At 42.2% G+C, this 13,831-nt stretch overlaps 1 protein-coding gene across 10 annotated transcripts in view; it reads left to right on the top strand.

Moving 5' to 3' along the window:
• NEO1 (neogenin 1) overlaps positions 1–13,831 on the top strand; it is a 549,782-nt gene that overhangs the window by 479,725 nt on the left and 56,226 nt on the right. For 7 of the 10 annotated variants that reach the window (XM_050968064.1, XM_050968067.1, XM_050968060.1 and 4 more), the window contains exons 19-21: positions 3,882–3,989; positions 7,630–7,824; positions 8,605–8,637. In XM_050968064.1, coding sequence (XP_050824021.1) covers positions 3,882–3,989; positions 7,630–7,824; positions 8,605–8,637 — 336 coding nt within the window. The remainder of the gene's footprint in view (positions 1–3,881; positions 3,990–7,629; positions 7,825–8,604; positions 8,638–13,831) is intronic. The other 3 variants (XM_050968062.1, XM_050968061.1, XM_050968058.1) reach the window with 1 other exon arrangement.

The following is a 13,831-nucleotide window of genomic DNA, read 5'->3' as shown; positions in this document are numbered from 1 at the left end:
GGTATTCATCCACGAAAGCTCATGCTCCAAAATGTCTGTTAGTCTATAAGGTGCCACAGGACTCTTTGCTGCTTTTACATCAACTCTTTGACATCCTCCACTCTGCCTCCTCCTCAAGATCGCCCTCCTGATTAATTAAGCCATTTTAGACCCAGCAAAGACTCTGTGGCAGACCACAGCATCTGTGGCACCAACCTGCAAGTAAGTGAACAAAAAATACTATGTCCCCGCTAAGGAATCTGAATTCCTATTCTCCCACCTACCACACAGCTCCATCGTGGTGGATACCGTCAACTTCCATGACCGATCACACTGTCGAGCTACTCCCTACGACAGGGACTGGAAGCGCCTTAACCTTTTTAGTAAAAAAGTGTATCCCTCAGCCAGTGTACAATTCCGTATCGCCAACTACCAGGCCCTTTTGGCAAATTATGATTACATAAATTACTCAAAACTGAATGTCTTTATTGAAAAGATGCCAGAAGTACATTGTGACCAAATTTAAGGCCATTATCCAGGAGGGCCAATTAATGGCAAAGACATCACTTCAGTCGGCCCTCGATGTGGCTGACACAGCAGCTGGATCCATCTCCACGGATGTGGTGATGCAAAGAGTGGCATGAGTCCATTTGTCAGACTTCCTGAAAGAGGCGCACAGTCCACTGTTGAGGGACCTTCCTCTAGAGGGCTCTTTGCCAAGAAGACTGATGCCTCCCTTCACACTCTGAAGGACTGCAGAGCTACCCTCCGATCACTGGATATCTATACATGGAACAAAAGAGATGATTTAGTCCCCCATTCCAGTCACACACGAGTCTCAGTACCAACCTCAACGCCACTGTGAGCTGCAAAGGAAGAAAGGGAAATTCCCTAACCGCAAACCATCTGGTCCACAATCTTGGTCCCAGCCCTTTATGTATAAGCACCACTTTTGACAAGCAGGTCAAGGCGCCATTAGGCCACTCCCCCTGGCTGACACAACCGACCATGCCCATTTGGCCACTGATTGGCAGCGTTCCACAGCACCTGGGAATGCATAACATCAGACCAATGGATCTTAGAGGTGGCTCAAACTGGGTACTTCATACATTTTACCTCCCTACCCTTTCAACAATACCCTTCTTGGTCCCTCTTCAGGGACCCTTTTCACAAGAGTTTACTATAAGAGAGAGATCGTCTCCTATAGTTATGAGCCATAGAAACAGTACCTCAACATCTACAAGGTAAGGGGTTCTATTCTTGTTATTTTCTAATACCCAAAAGGAAGGTAGGTTGGAGACCTATACTGGACCTCAGAGCTCTCGATAAGTTTGTCAAGGCTCAAAAATTCAAGATGATTGCCTTATGAAGGCTCATTCCAACTTTGGAAAAGGGAGACTGGTTTTCAGCCCTGCCGTACCTATCAATGAAAATGGCTTTTCTCACAGTGATTACCTTGGCCAGGAGAATAGGAGAGATAGCGGCTCTGGTGACACATCCCCACTACATGGTATTTTTTCCAGACAAGGTTACACTCAAACCCCATCCAAAATTCATCCCTAAGGCAACCTCCCTGTTTCACATGCACCAATTGATTCACCTTCCAATCTTCTACCTCAAGCCTCACCAAAACAACAGGGCAGCTATATTACATGCTCTAGATGTCAGGAGAACCCTGGCCTTCCACCTGGACAGGACGAAGTCCTTCAGGAAGTTCCCTGGACTAGACTTTTCCTCTCCATTGTGGAAAGATCCTAGTGCTCAGTTACAGAAGGAAGCACTATGGAGCTGAAGATGGCATCGGAGGTGGAGTCCCCAGTGATCGCATAGTGTTCTGCGAAAGTGTGCCCAGAGGCTCTCTAAGTGGGTCTCAAATTGCATCAGATAGTGTTATCAAGTTCGCAGCAGTATCCCTCCAGACTCTAATCGTACACACTCCACAAGGTCGATCTCCTCATCCATTGTCTTCTTCAAGAATGTCACTAGCTCAGAGATCTGTAGAGAAGTGACATGGGAGTCAGTTCACACTTCTGCAGAACACTATGCGATCACTGGCACTCCATCTCTAATACCATCTTCAGTTCCGCAGTGCTGTCATCTGTAACTGACCCGACTCTGAAGTCCTGGCCCTCCAGAAGGGGTACTGCTTGGGAGTCGCCTACAGTGAAGCATCCATAGGGACACTACTCGGCGAAGAAGAAGTTACTCACCTTGTACAATAACTATGGTTCTTCAAGATGTGTCCCCCTATGGGTGCTCCACAACCCACCCTCCTCACCTCTACTTCAGAGTTCTTGTCTATGACTCTGTTGTAGAGAAGGAACTGAGGGGCATTAGCCCACACACACTGGCTAGCCTTGTTGCACGGCACAAGGAGAGATAGTGCATGTGTGGGCCCAATGAACACTGCTACTGAAGTTCTCTGATCAGCAGCGCAGGGATACAAGCACACCTATAGAGGAGCAACCACAGGGGGACACATCTCGAAGTGCCATCATTACTGCACAAGATGAGTAACTTCTTGTTGTAGCTCAAGCACAGGCCTGGAAATCGGAAACCTCTTTCTAGTCTTGACAGTGTTCCTGGTTCTCTCATCCGAGCCTTGTCTAAGAGGTTGATTCGTGCTTTGCTTAAGTCCATCCCTGCTCTGTAGAGCACTTGAACACCATTGCTCGTTTGTTGAATTGGGGCAATAGTTACTAACCTTTGAGCCTCACTTCCCCCATCTCTATAGTGGGGATAATAATACTTAGTAACCTAACACAAGGGATGACAGGAGGATTAGTCACCAGTAGGTAACATACATAAACCCCTTTGAACAGGAAAAGCACTATGACAACACTAACTAGTACTGTTATTGAATTCAGTTTCCATGGCAGATGTAGTTTGCTAAAAATTATATGATTAGAAGTCTGTTTTTTATAATTATATAGTTCCAAGGCATAGCTGGTTATTTAATTGCACCTTTGGAGACATCAGCTCTATGCATTTCACTGCCATTAATCTGAGCCCCGTCTGGGTATTTCAGTTCACCATAAGATTCTGATTCACACATTTAAGCCTTTAACTGGGGTAAAAGGCCTGTATCGTTTCCTCATTTTTGTGCAGGAGGGATGGTGGGGAAAAGACTTCTGCCTCAAGCTACTAAAAAGAAAAAAGGCCATGAGTTCATCATATCTGTTTCCAGAGTTCCAATAAACCTTGGTTAAAAGAAAGCAAGAGAGATAACACCTCTGTAGATGCAGACTTCCTTGCAAGCCATCAGAAACCTGTAGTCAAAGTGAAGGGTCTCTCAGAGGTTACAATTAAAAGCCTACGGGAGTTTACCTTGGTGTTTCAAATGTGTTCATGGTGGAAAATTTGCATTGCAAGATCTGAGTCCCAGAGCAAACATTTTTGTGTATGGATAAATTTTATCTTTTATGTTTTATTATTTTACATAAAAACAAAACATGGAATGGTGTCTTTACAAGTTGATGGGATTTCAAGAATGTTAAAATATTGTGGACTACCAGTCAGTACTCTCAGCTAGTAGCTTTACTTCTACGAATATATTGTCTGTTTATATAAAAAAAAAAAAAAAAAAGACAATAATTGAAGATACACGTTGTTTATCCAGTCATGATTCACAGCATCTGTTGGACTGTAGAAATAGATAGCTCCTTAAGGAAAGGAAATATCATGCACCATATGGTACTGGCCATTTTAATTGAGTAAATCTTTAAAACTGCTGCCCTAGAATGGTAGATTTACCTTGCGATTAAACATACTGGGTTTCTATTGCTGGGCACCCATACTTCTGTGGCAAAGCAAGTTTAAAAGGATGGTTATGAGATCATTTACATGCATTCAGTGAGATCACTTACATGCTTCTAATGATTGTTTGGGGGGTTTTTTTGCAGTTCCTACGTCTCCACCAAAAGATGTGACTGTGGTGAGCAAAGAGGGAAAACCTAGGACAATAATTGTAAACTGGCAGCCTCCGTCTGAAGCCAATGGCAAAATTACAGGTGCAGTTTGTGTGCGCTCTCAAGTGATCCTGTGTCCTTATTTTTAGTATACTGAGCCTGGGAGGGTAGATGGAAGATATCTAATCAACAGCAGATTAGACACCATATGTAATGCCCCAGTCTCCTCTTTGTTAATCACAAACCCATATAGGATGTTTATCTTCTTATTTATGAATCTTCTCATGTAGCTGAAATTAATTGTTTAATTTTACATCTGCTGGAAATGAGTTAAGTATAAAAAATAAATGCAACTCTGAAGTTTTCAGCCCACTGCTGCTCTGCTCTTTAGAGGCATCGGCATTGCTGATCTCCACATGAAGTATATAGTTCATTGTAAAATAGGAGTCTGGATCATGTAAAATTATCATTAATAATGTTTTGATTTAGTTGGGGATTGGTCCTGCTTTGAGCAGGGGGTTGGACTAGATGACCTCCTGAGGTCCCTTCCAAGCCTGATATTCTGTGATTCCTGATCATAGAACCTATGATTCTGTGATCATGAAAGGTCAGATTATCATTTTAAATACTATAGAAATCATCATCTTCACCAGTTAATGCAATCCTAGTAGCAAACTTTCAGAAACACACATCTGCAGTTAGACTGGCCCTGAAGCATCTTATGAAAGAGATTCTTTGGCCCAATTCTCTAGCATGTTGTCTGTGGCATTCCTCTGGGACAAAGTGGACTTAGACTCAGTATGTGAAGGTGCTGGAGGATTTCCCTGTGTTCAAGATCATTCATAAGTGGCCTAGGAGCATGACTGGGTATATTTGTACCCTGGTAGTTCATTGTACCCTGTAGACCGTAGGAGCAAGCTGCTCTGAATTACACATTGAATCTGGGTGGTTGTTTCTATAGCTAAGAACGTCATGCAGACAGAAGAAGGGAAGGGAGAAAATAAAATATCCCCCCAATATTTATAAAATAATATAGAATTTGATTCTGTAAATGTGGATGACAATATAGAGACATGTAAAGATGGACAGCTATATATCCGAAGACGAAGTGATGACATAATACCTCTTCTTCAGCTCTGTGTAGCTTCAAAGCTTGTCTCTGTCAGCAACTGAAATTGGTCCAATAAAAGATATTACCTTACCCGCCTTGTCTCTGTTGTACTGGGACCAGCATGGCTACAATAGTGCAAACAGCTGTGAATACACACCGATAGCTAGAGTATATGATTGTGTGGTATATAAAGGTTTGTCTTTGAGAAGTGCCACAGCATATCCCAACTTTGGAATCTTCTTATGCTGCTGTTTGGCTCAGGCCCATCTAGAAGAGCCATGCCTTCCTGGGTTGTGCAAGTGCCCCCCCTCATGGGTTGGATTGTTCAGCACTGAAGCTGGTTAGCTGCAGGCTTCAGGACTGTAGGTGAAGTGCCCTTTGCTTTTTAGCAGCCATTCCAGTTGTCTGGTTCAAAGTTATTTTTGAAGTTGTTTTAGGTAGGTTTGCCTGCTTTCAACTCCCCATCCACCCCACGTCTTCAGTATTGCATAGGCAGGTTATTTAGTTGGTGCTTGGGGTTGAGGAGTTGATTCTGTGTTCTGGCTGACTCTGACAACAGGGCAGGATTCAAACAGTGTATGATGTATGCCAGTAAAATGTACTTCCTGCCTAGAGCCAGAAAATTGGGGAAACCTAAGGGTATTGGTTTAGAAAATCTTTGAAATGGAAAGTCCAAGTAAACAGAACTCTGAGGGAAAGGAAACTTTTAACATCCATTTCAGTAACGTCTTTAAAAAATGTCTTATGTATAATATGGTCTGATAACTAGTCCTTGGATAGCAGGGAACAAGGGTTGTGTATCCTTTTGGAAAGATGAGACTTTCCTTATTGCAGTAGTGCAAGTCTCCTGTTTCTAGCTTTCATACTGTACTAGTGGACTTTAAACCTGAACTGGTCTGAGTCTGAAAATCAATTACTCCACTTTTAATCATTTGTGAATTATGCAGCCATCTCAAATCCATGCCAATAAAATCTTTATACCACCCCATCAAGTGTTCCATATATGTGTATGTGAAAAAGAAAGAGACAAATTTAGATTTTTCATCCAAAATTGTCATAAAAATCCAGGCACAGAAGTTGCTTCCCCACTCTTAAAATGATGAAGAAGATGAAAAAAATAATGTGTTTGCTCACCTGGTTTAAGCAGAATTTTACAAGACTAAGCTTTATTATTCTTTGAATGTGCAACGATCACAGCTGAATGTTTTAAAAATGTTTTGTAATCACATTTGCAATCACACTATAAAAGGAAATCTGATAAAATGATTGCATTATGTGAAGCATTAGAATTCCCTTTATATGTCAGTTGTACGCCAATTCCACGTTTTCCAGGAACATGTGAACAGACTGCCCTCTGGTGGATTGAATAGAAAACAAGATACTAAATAGCTCACAAAGTCAGCACTGGCCTTTCTGTGCACTGAGGGAGACAGGGTCCTGTGGAAAAAACAGTATGTGATCATGTCATTAAAGACTGTATCATAATGCATGCACACAAGAGGGGTGAATTAAGGTTGCACAGGCAACTTTATTTGTAACATTCCCTAGCTTCTACTGGCTTGTTTGCAACCATAATAACGTTTTTTTAACATAACTTTAGGTGTCTTATATGTAAATAAACATTAATAAGTGCAATTTCTAGGTTCTACAGGCCTTTGTTATACAATATATTTAAAATACCAACCAATTAATCAAGACAAAAATAAAGAGTGTTGTCTTCAATTGCATTAATCTCTGGGGTTTGATTGCCACTTTACATGCTGCTCCTTGCTTAGGGCAGATCTTAGCTGCATTGCAGAGGACTAGCCCAGGGAATAGAGGTGGGTGTCACCTACCTGCATGGGAGAGGAGGTTACAGCTCTGCAGAGTATGCAGCCCCTTCCACTCTTCTACCTATGGTACGGGTAGCCCATGTAAGGGAGAAAGGGAGCATCAGATATCCCCTTGTGCAGGCGCATGGGGCTAGTGATGTTTAGCCCTGTATTGGTTAGTATTTATTTTATGCCATTGTTTCTACCCATTCACTGTCATTAAATATATTATATATTATAATCATTTTGCCAGTTCACCATGGTGCCATACATACAGTATATTCAATAAAAGATTACATTGATTTAGTATACCTTTACAGGTGATATGCAATTCTCTTGAGGTTTACATTTTTTCATTGTTAATATAAACTGAGAGATAGCAAAAGTTGTAACTACTTATTTTTTTATTTTATTTTAAAGCTATCATTTTTCTCTAAACTGCTAATATTTGAGGAGGGAGCATTCTTATAATAGTCCTCAAATTATTATTTTACATTGTTTTCATATGATTGGAAAAGAAGATGGAAATAATGGGATTCTCTATAATTGAATGTAGGATAATTTTGATATTTTAAGTGGCATTGTTATACTTCATGATATAATACAATGGTTTAAAATTTCCCATGGGATGTGTATCTAAGATTTAAATGAATGCTTATATATTGAAACAAAGGAGATTGTGGTTCTTGAAAGCCCCTCGGTGGTTTAAGAGCACCTATTCCATCTAAAGTCAGTAGGATCTGTGCTCGAGCCATTTAAGGAGCAACAAAAATCCCACCCTTTAATGCATAAATTTTATCTTTTTGGTACCTTTGAACAGGATACATCATTTACTACAGCACAGATGTGAATGCTGAGATACATGATTGGGTCATTGAGCCTGTGGTGGGAAACAGATTGACACACCAGATCCAAGAGTTAACCCTTGATACGCCATATTATTTCAAAATCCAGGCCCGCAACTCAAAGGGCATGGGGCCTATGTCGGAGGCAGTACAGTTCAGAACACCCAAAGGTAATCATGTATGTTCTCCAGCATTTCCTAAAATACCTGTAGGAAAAGCAACTGGGAGCATCAATTTTGTATTGAATATGGGCTGCAGAGGAAAAGATGAAGTTTGATTAGGGAAGATGTTTTCTCTTTATTCTTCCAGCGGCTCTTGGCTGGAAACAAACGCATAACCCAGTTTAAAATCATATGTTTGTGGAGATTTATTTTTAAATTAATTATTGGCCCGTATATCACCAAGCTGTTATTACATAGTCAGTGCCGTAAGTGAGTTTCAGAAAAACTGACTTCTAGTTACCCAAAGACTTCAGGTGCAGTGTGTTGCATCTGCCCAACGGTACAGGCAGCAGGATTTGCAAACAAGTTCTTATTGATCTGCGAACAATTACATGTTAATGTCATGGATGATATAACATGAACAAGTATGATATAACTGCCTCTTTAATCAAGAGATGCTTGTTCATGGGTAACTTGTGAAAGCGTAGGAATGAACATGACATTGAAAATATGTACTATTAAGGAAACATGGAGAAATCATTGTATAGGACAGATGTTAATGTAGATAATATCTGTAAGGAGAGGTGAAAAATAACCTTGCAAAAAAGGTGTGTGTCAATTTAATATCTAGCAGTATTGTTTCTATGTGAGTTTTTGTGTTTAAAAATGGAAGCTTAAATCTCTAACTAGTTTTTTTCTGCTGTGTGAAGTTTTTAAATACTGCCTGTCACTCCTTCAGACCTGGTGATCTTTCTCTTGTTTTTTACTCCCCTGTGCTTGTCCTGGTAGCTGACTCCTCAGATAAAATGCCTAATGATCAAGGTAAATAAACGGACATTCTTTCTCCTCTGTTCCATCTCTTTCACACACTACTGTGTTTCTTTTCCACCTGCAATTGCACCTAATAAATGAAACACACATCAGCTGCTGTAAATGTAACTGAGCGAGCTCATGTGGAGCTTTCATTAGCAGAGGAACTAGAGATTTTATTTCTGGTCTGGATGTCAGGAATGTAAAGTGATCTCCATAGTCAGATGTCACATAAGAGGAGAAGCGGGTTATGCCAACCCTGAACCATTCTGTTAAAATGAATTTGATTAGGTAATATTCAAGTAGAGCTCTGACCAGTGAACCCTGGATCTCAGCACAAAGAGGTAGAAGACCAAAGAACACTTGCTGAATTAGCACAAGTTGTGTTTTGTCAGCTCTACATCTGTTATTTTTGCAGTAAATAAAAGTAGCCTTAGTCTTGTTCAGCTTTCTGCACGAGAGAGTCTGCCGGTTGACTCATTTAGAGATCAGTCTCCACTAGGAATGCAACTTTAGCCACCAGAAACTTTAAGCTTACTAACCTGACAAATGGTAGCTTTGAGTTTGCTGTGTGGAGCTGGGGTCTGTGGTGATTTTTTAGGGCTAATTTTGCTTTCTTCCAAATAAGGTAAACATCCCACTGATAGGGAGAGAAATGTATTTTAGTCTTTGGGGAGGAACAAGTTTAAAGGGATACTGGCAAAGAATTTAGGCATATGATTAAAGCTAAAAGTGAAAACGTGTTCCACGTTATAAATATATATTTGTTTAATCCATTACTGAGAAATATTTTGTAAACACTGTTTATTTTACCTGTCCCAAACCAAACAGTGATGATTGAGGGCAGTTGAGGAACAAACTCTTATCCAGCCTTTGGTTGCAAAAACCCTGGCTGCTATCCCAGTCTCTGTCCCCAAGGGATGGGAAAGACTAAAACTTTGTGTTTTATTAAAAAGTTGCTACACTGTCTCTTTTGCACTGCTTTTCTAATCTCAGTTCTGCATATAACTGTCTTCGTGTCCTTCATATAGCATGAGCATCCTAAGGGAGGAAAGTTTTGTCTCAGTAACATTTTGTTAGTGTTCATAATTGCATAGAACTTTTAATTCAAAAATGCACATATGAAAAGCAGGAGACGTTTGTTTTATAATTCTTGTAAATATAATAGGGCTTTGAAGAGGTGACAAACTAGGAGCAATGGGTGAAATGAAGAAAAGGAAAGCATAGGCTGAATAGCAGAAAAAACTTCTTGACAACAAGATCTGTTAGACTGTGGAATAGTGTCTCTCAAGAAGTGATGGAAAAAGCACTGGAGAATATAGGGAACAAACCAACCCACAGTGAGTGGACTGAATCTCTGACTTCTGTGGTTCTTCTTATTTCTACCGTAGCCACTTATTGATGAGTATGTTATCTCAGAATACCTTTTCAAATCTTTTTCCCATAGCGTTTCTCCTTACGTACATAGTACAATACTTTGCCCCTCCATTCTCCTTCCTTGTAGCACAGGTGTTGGCTCACAGTAGAACAGGTTCCCTGTTGAAGCTATCTGTGTGTTGCACATTGGTCAAGTACCAGGACAAAACGCAATGTGTGTAGTACTCAGAAGAGCTAACCTACAGTAACAAAAGGTAATAGTGTTATTTTCAGCTGTAGCATACTTATGGGGCACTCCCAAGGCAGCTAGCCTAAAAAAACTGACCTATTAACACTGAAAAGTCTTTAAGGATTGCAAGCAAATTGTATTTCTACCAGTCCTTGCTGAAGAGGGCAACAGAGAACCTCAATACTTCCAGTACAGCTCTCTGCAAACAGACTGGTACACATCCTCTAGGATCAAAGATGGGACATGTGCACTAGCTAGTTCATAGTGTCATGTTGAAAATAGAGGCATTTATTCTAATTCTTGCTGCAATGATGATCAGTTTTTGAGGAGGAGGAGAATTGCTTGCAATACTAGGCTAGTGGGCCCATTTCTCTTCTCAGTTACAATGGTGTAAAACTGCTGTGAGAGGATGACCAGGTTCAGCATCTTGCAAATAGAACAGTTGTTAAGGTAGCGTGAGATGTGAAAACTCCGAAGAGTTGAAAGGATAATCTATCAATCCCTCGTTCTAGGAGTTAGATATTTGCCAGACTGACTGAGAGTCACTATGCAAAAGGGGTCTAGATTAATCCATTATGATCATCTAGTCTGACCTCTTTATGCATAACACAAGTCATAGAATTTCACTCCGTTGTCACTGCAGTGAGCCCATAAATTGTGGTTGAGCTATAGACATGCCAACATGTGATTGAATTTTAGAAGAATATCTAGTTCTTTGAGTGCTTGCTCATGTCCATTCCATGTTAGGTGTGCACACATCACATGCACAGTTGCTGGAGATTTTACCGTCAGTGGTATCCATCAGGCCAGCTCTAGTGCTGCAAGCTTACGCACTAGTATAAGGAGCCTAGCTTGCCCTGCACCCTCTCAGTTCCTTCTTACCACCTGTGACCTCTTGCTTTGGCAGGGCGGTCAGTCAGTGGTTTTTTTCCTGTTATTCTCTAGATTAGTTATATTAGTCTTAACTTCATGTAGTCTTGTATATAGTTAGATAGAATTAGTGTATATAGTTAGACTCCCCCCCCATCTTAGCTTAGAGGGGCTTCTTTCACCCCTGGATTCGGGCATGCCCCAGTCTCCAGGCTTCAAACCCTGCGCCTCCTGCAGCAGGGGTATGCCAGTGAACAACCCACACTCCAGCTGCATAAAGTGTCTGGGAAAGGCGCACATATGACAGTGTTGCCAAATCTGCTGGGATTTAAAGCCTCATAGAAAGAAGAACAGGGAGGCTAGACTACAGGCTATCCTAAAGGAAGCGTCACTTAAACCAGCGTCAGAGCCAAGCCGACTGGACTCAGCTACGAGCACCTCAGCTTTGATGCGAAGAGTATTTCCAGCACTGCAGGCTTCTCGGCACCATTCTCCATCTCCAGTACAAGGAAAGAAGCAACGGTCCAAAAGGGGATGCTTCCCAGTACTGAGGAAGGACAAACAAGGGGAGTGCAATGGAGTACAACCCATGTCAGGCTACACCTCCACTGCACGTTAGCAGCACCATCAACTCATCCCTAATCACAGAAGACATTGAGTCCAGTGCGGGACCATCTGCTGATGCCAGGCCATCATCGCTATGCCAGCAGGATCATGGTACTGTCCGAGATGAGGGCTCCTCCAACTCACAATCTGGAACAGACCCAGACTCAGGTACTGAGCCTGGTACTGACACACAGGACTTAGGCCTGGGGGGCATAGTTGGGGATGAAGAAGAAGAGGAGGGCCCCCTGCTGGTACAGGCTTCTTCCTCCTCCTCCCCAGGCTGACTTTAGAGCCCACCATGAGCATTTAAAAAGGACGACTTCTAACCTAGACTTGGAGGGTGGGGGTTCTTAAAGAGTCCTCACATATCCTCATTGACACTTTGGCCACAGCAGCCCCGTCAAAGGAGGCCCTACCTATCAGTGAAGCTGTTATGGGTGTGGTCAGGTCCCTATGGCATACCCCATCTTCTCTTCCTCCCACTTGAAAGAGGGCAGAGAAGTAGTACTATGTGCCTGCCAAGGGACATGAATTCTTGTACTTCCACCGTCCTCGCATGGTTCCTTGTGTTACAGCGGCCAATGAGAGGGACACTGCTAAACATGTCACTGGTGCCCCTGCTGCCGCTTCCGCCCTGCCTGGCCCTGATCTCACAAGACCATGGCCATTTACTCCACCCAAACCTCTGGGTCCTTCACTCAACTGCATGGAAGCTCCGTAGTTGAACCTGAAGAAACAGGCCTGTTCAGAACAAGTCCACCAGATCTTGCTAGGTAGTAGGAAACTATCTACTAGAGCAATTTACCTAGCCAAGTGGAAGTGTTTCTTGATGTTTCTTGCCTTCCTAATAGCGATTACCTCGGGGAAGGTCTCAGAAATTAGGGCCTTTATGTCAGAACCCATATACAGTATTCTTTAAGGACAAGGTTCAACTGCGCCCCCATCCAGCATTCCTTTCAAAAGGGACCTTGCAGTTTCACAGTAACCGGGCTATTTTCCTGCTGGTTTTCTTCCCAGAAGAGCATAGGAATGCAGAGGAGTGGCATCTCCACTTGTTGCATGTTAGATGTGCCCTGGCCTTCTACACTGAGAGGACCAAACCCGGGCAGCTCTTTGTGGCAATAGCAGAGATGATGAAAGGCCTACCGGTTTCATCCCAAAGAATGTCATCCTGGATCACCTCCTGTATTCATATGTGTGATGAGCAGGTGAGCATTCCAGCTGCTGCCATTTTGACCACTCATTCAACAAGAGCTCAGGCTTCAGCAGCAGTTTTCCTGGCCCAAGTCCCAATCCAAGACATCTGCAGAGCAGCAACCTGGTCGTCAGTATCTTCTCCTCCCATTACACCATCACTCAGCAGGCTACAGATGGTGCCAGTTTTTGAAGAGCAGTGTTTTAATCTGCATGTCCATAAACTCTGTGCCCACCTCCTTGGGTGACTGCTTTTGAGTCACCTAACATGGAATGGACATGAGCATGCCCTCAAAGAATTAAAATGGTTACTAATCTTTCTGTAACTGTTGTTCTTCCAGATGCATTGCTCATGTCCATTCCATGACCCACCCTCCTGCCCCTCTGTCGGAGTTAACCAAGAAGAAGGAACTGAGAGGATGCGGGGCCATGAGCGTGCACCACAAGAGGGTGCTAGAGCCAGCCCAATGGATACCACTGAGGGAAAAATCTCCAGCAATGGTGCACATGGTACACGCAGCGCATGCCACACCTAAAATGGAATAGACATGAGAAACAAATCTCGAAGAACAGCAGTTACGGAAAGGTTAGTAACCATTTATTTTACTTTAAAGTCTTCAAGTGATGGAGAATTCACCATCTCTCTAGGTAAGTTGTTCCACTGGTTAATTAAGAATAACTATTAAAAATGTACACCTTATTTCTAGTCACATTTTGTCTAGCTTCAGTTTGTAGCCATGAGATTGCAGTAGCATTGTCTTCTAGACTAAAGAGCTGTCTGTATTAAAACTCTTCTCCGTGTGTAGGTACATACAGACTGTGATCAAGACACTTCTTAATTTCTCTTGGCTAAACTAAATAGATGAAATGTCTTTAGTCCTCCCTATAAGGCAGGTACCAAGACCCCTGATCATTCTTGTGGTGCTTTTG

Source organism: Gopherus flavomarginatus, chromosome 9 (genome assembly GCF_025201925.1).
Source record: "Gopherus flavomarginatus isolate rGopFla2 chromosome 9, rGopFla2.mat.asm, whole genome shotgun sequence".
In the NCBI taxonomy this organism is placed as follows: Eukaryota; Metazoa; Chordata; order Testudines; family Testudinidae; genus Gopherus; species Gopherus flavomarginatus.
The sequence above is the reverse complement of the archived record's forward strand: the minus strand, read 5'-3'. Positions and strand labels throughout refer to the sequence as shown.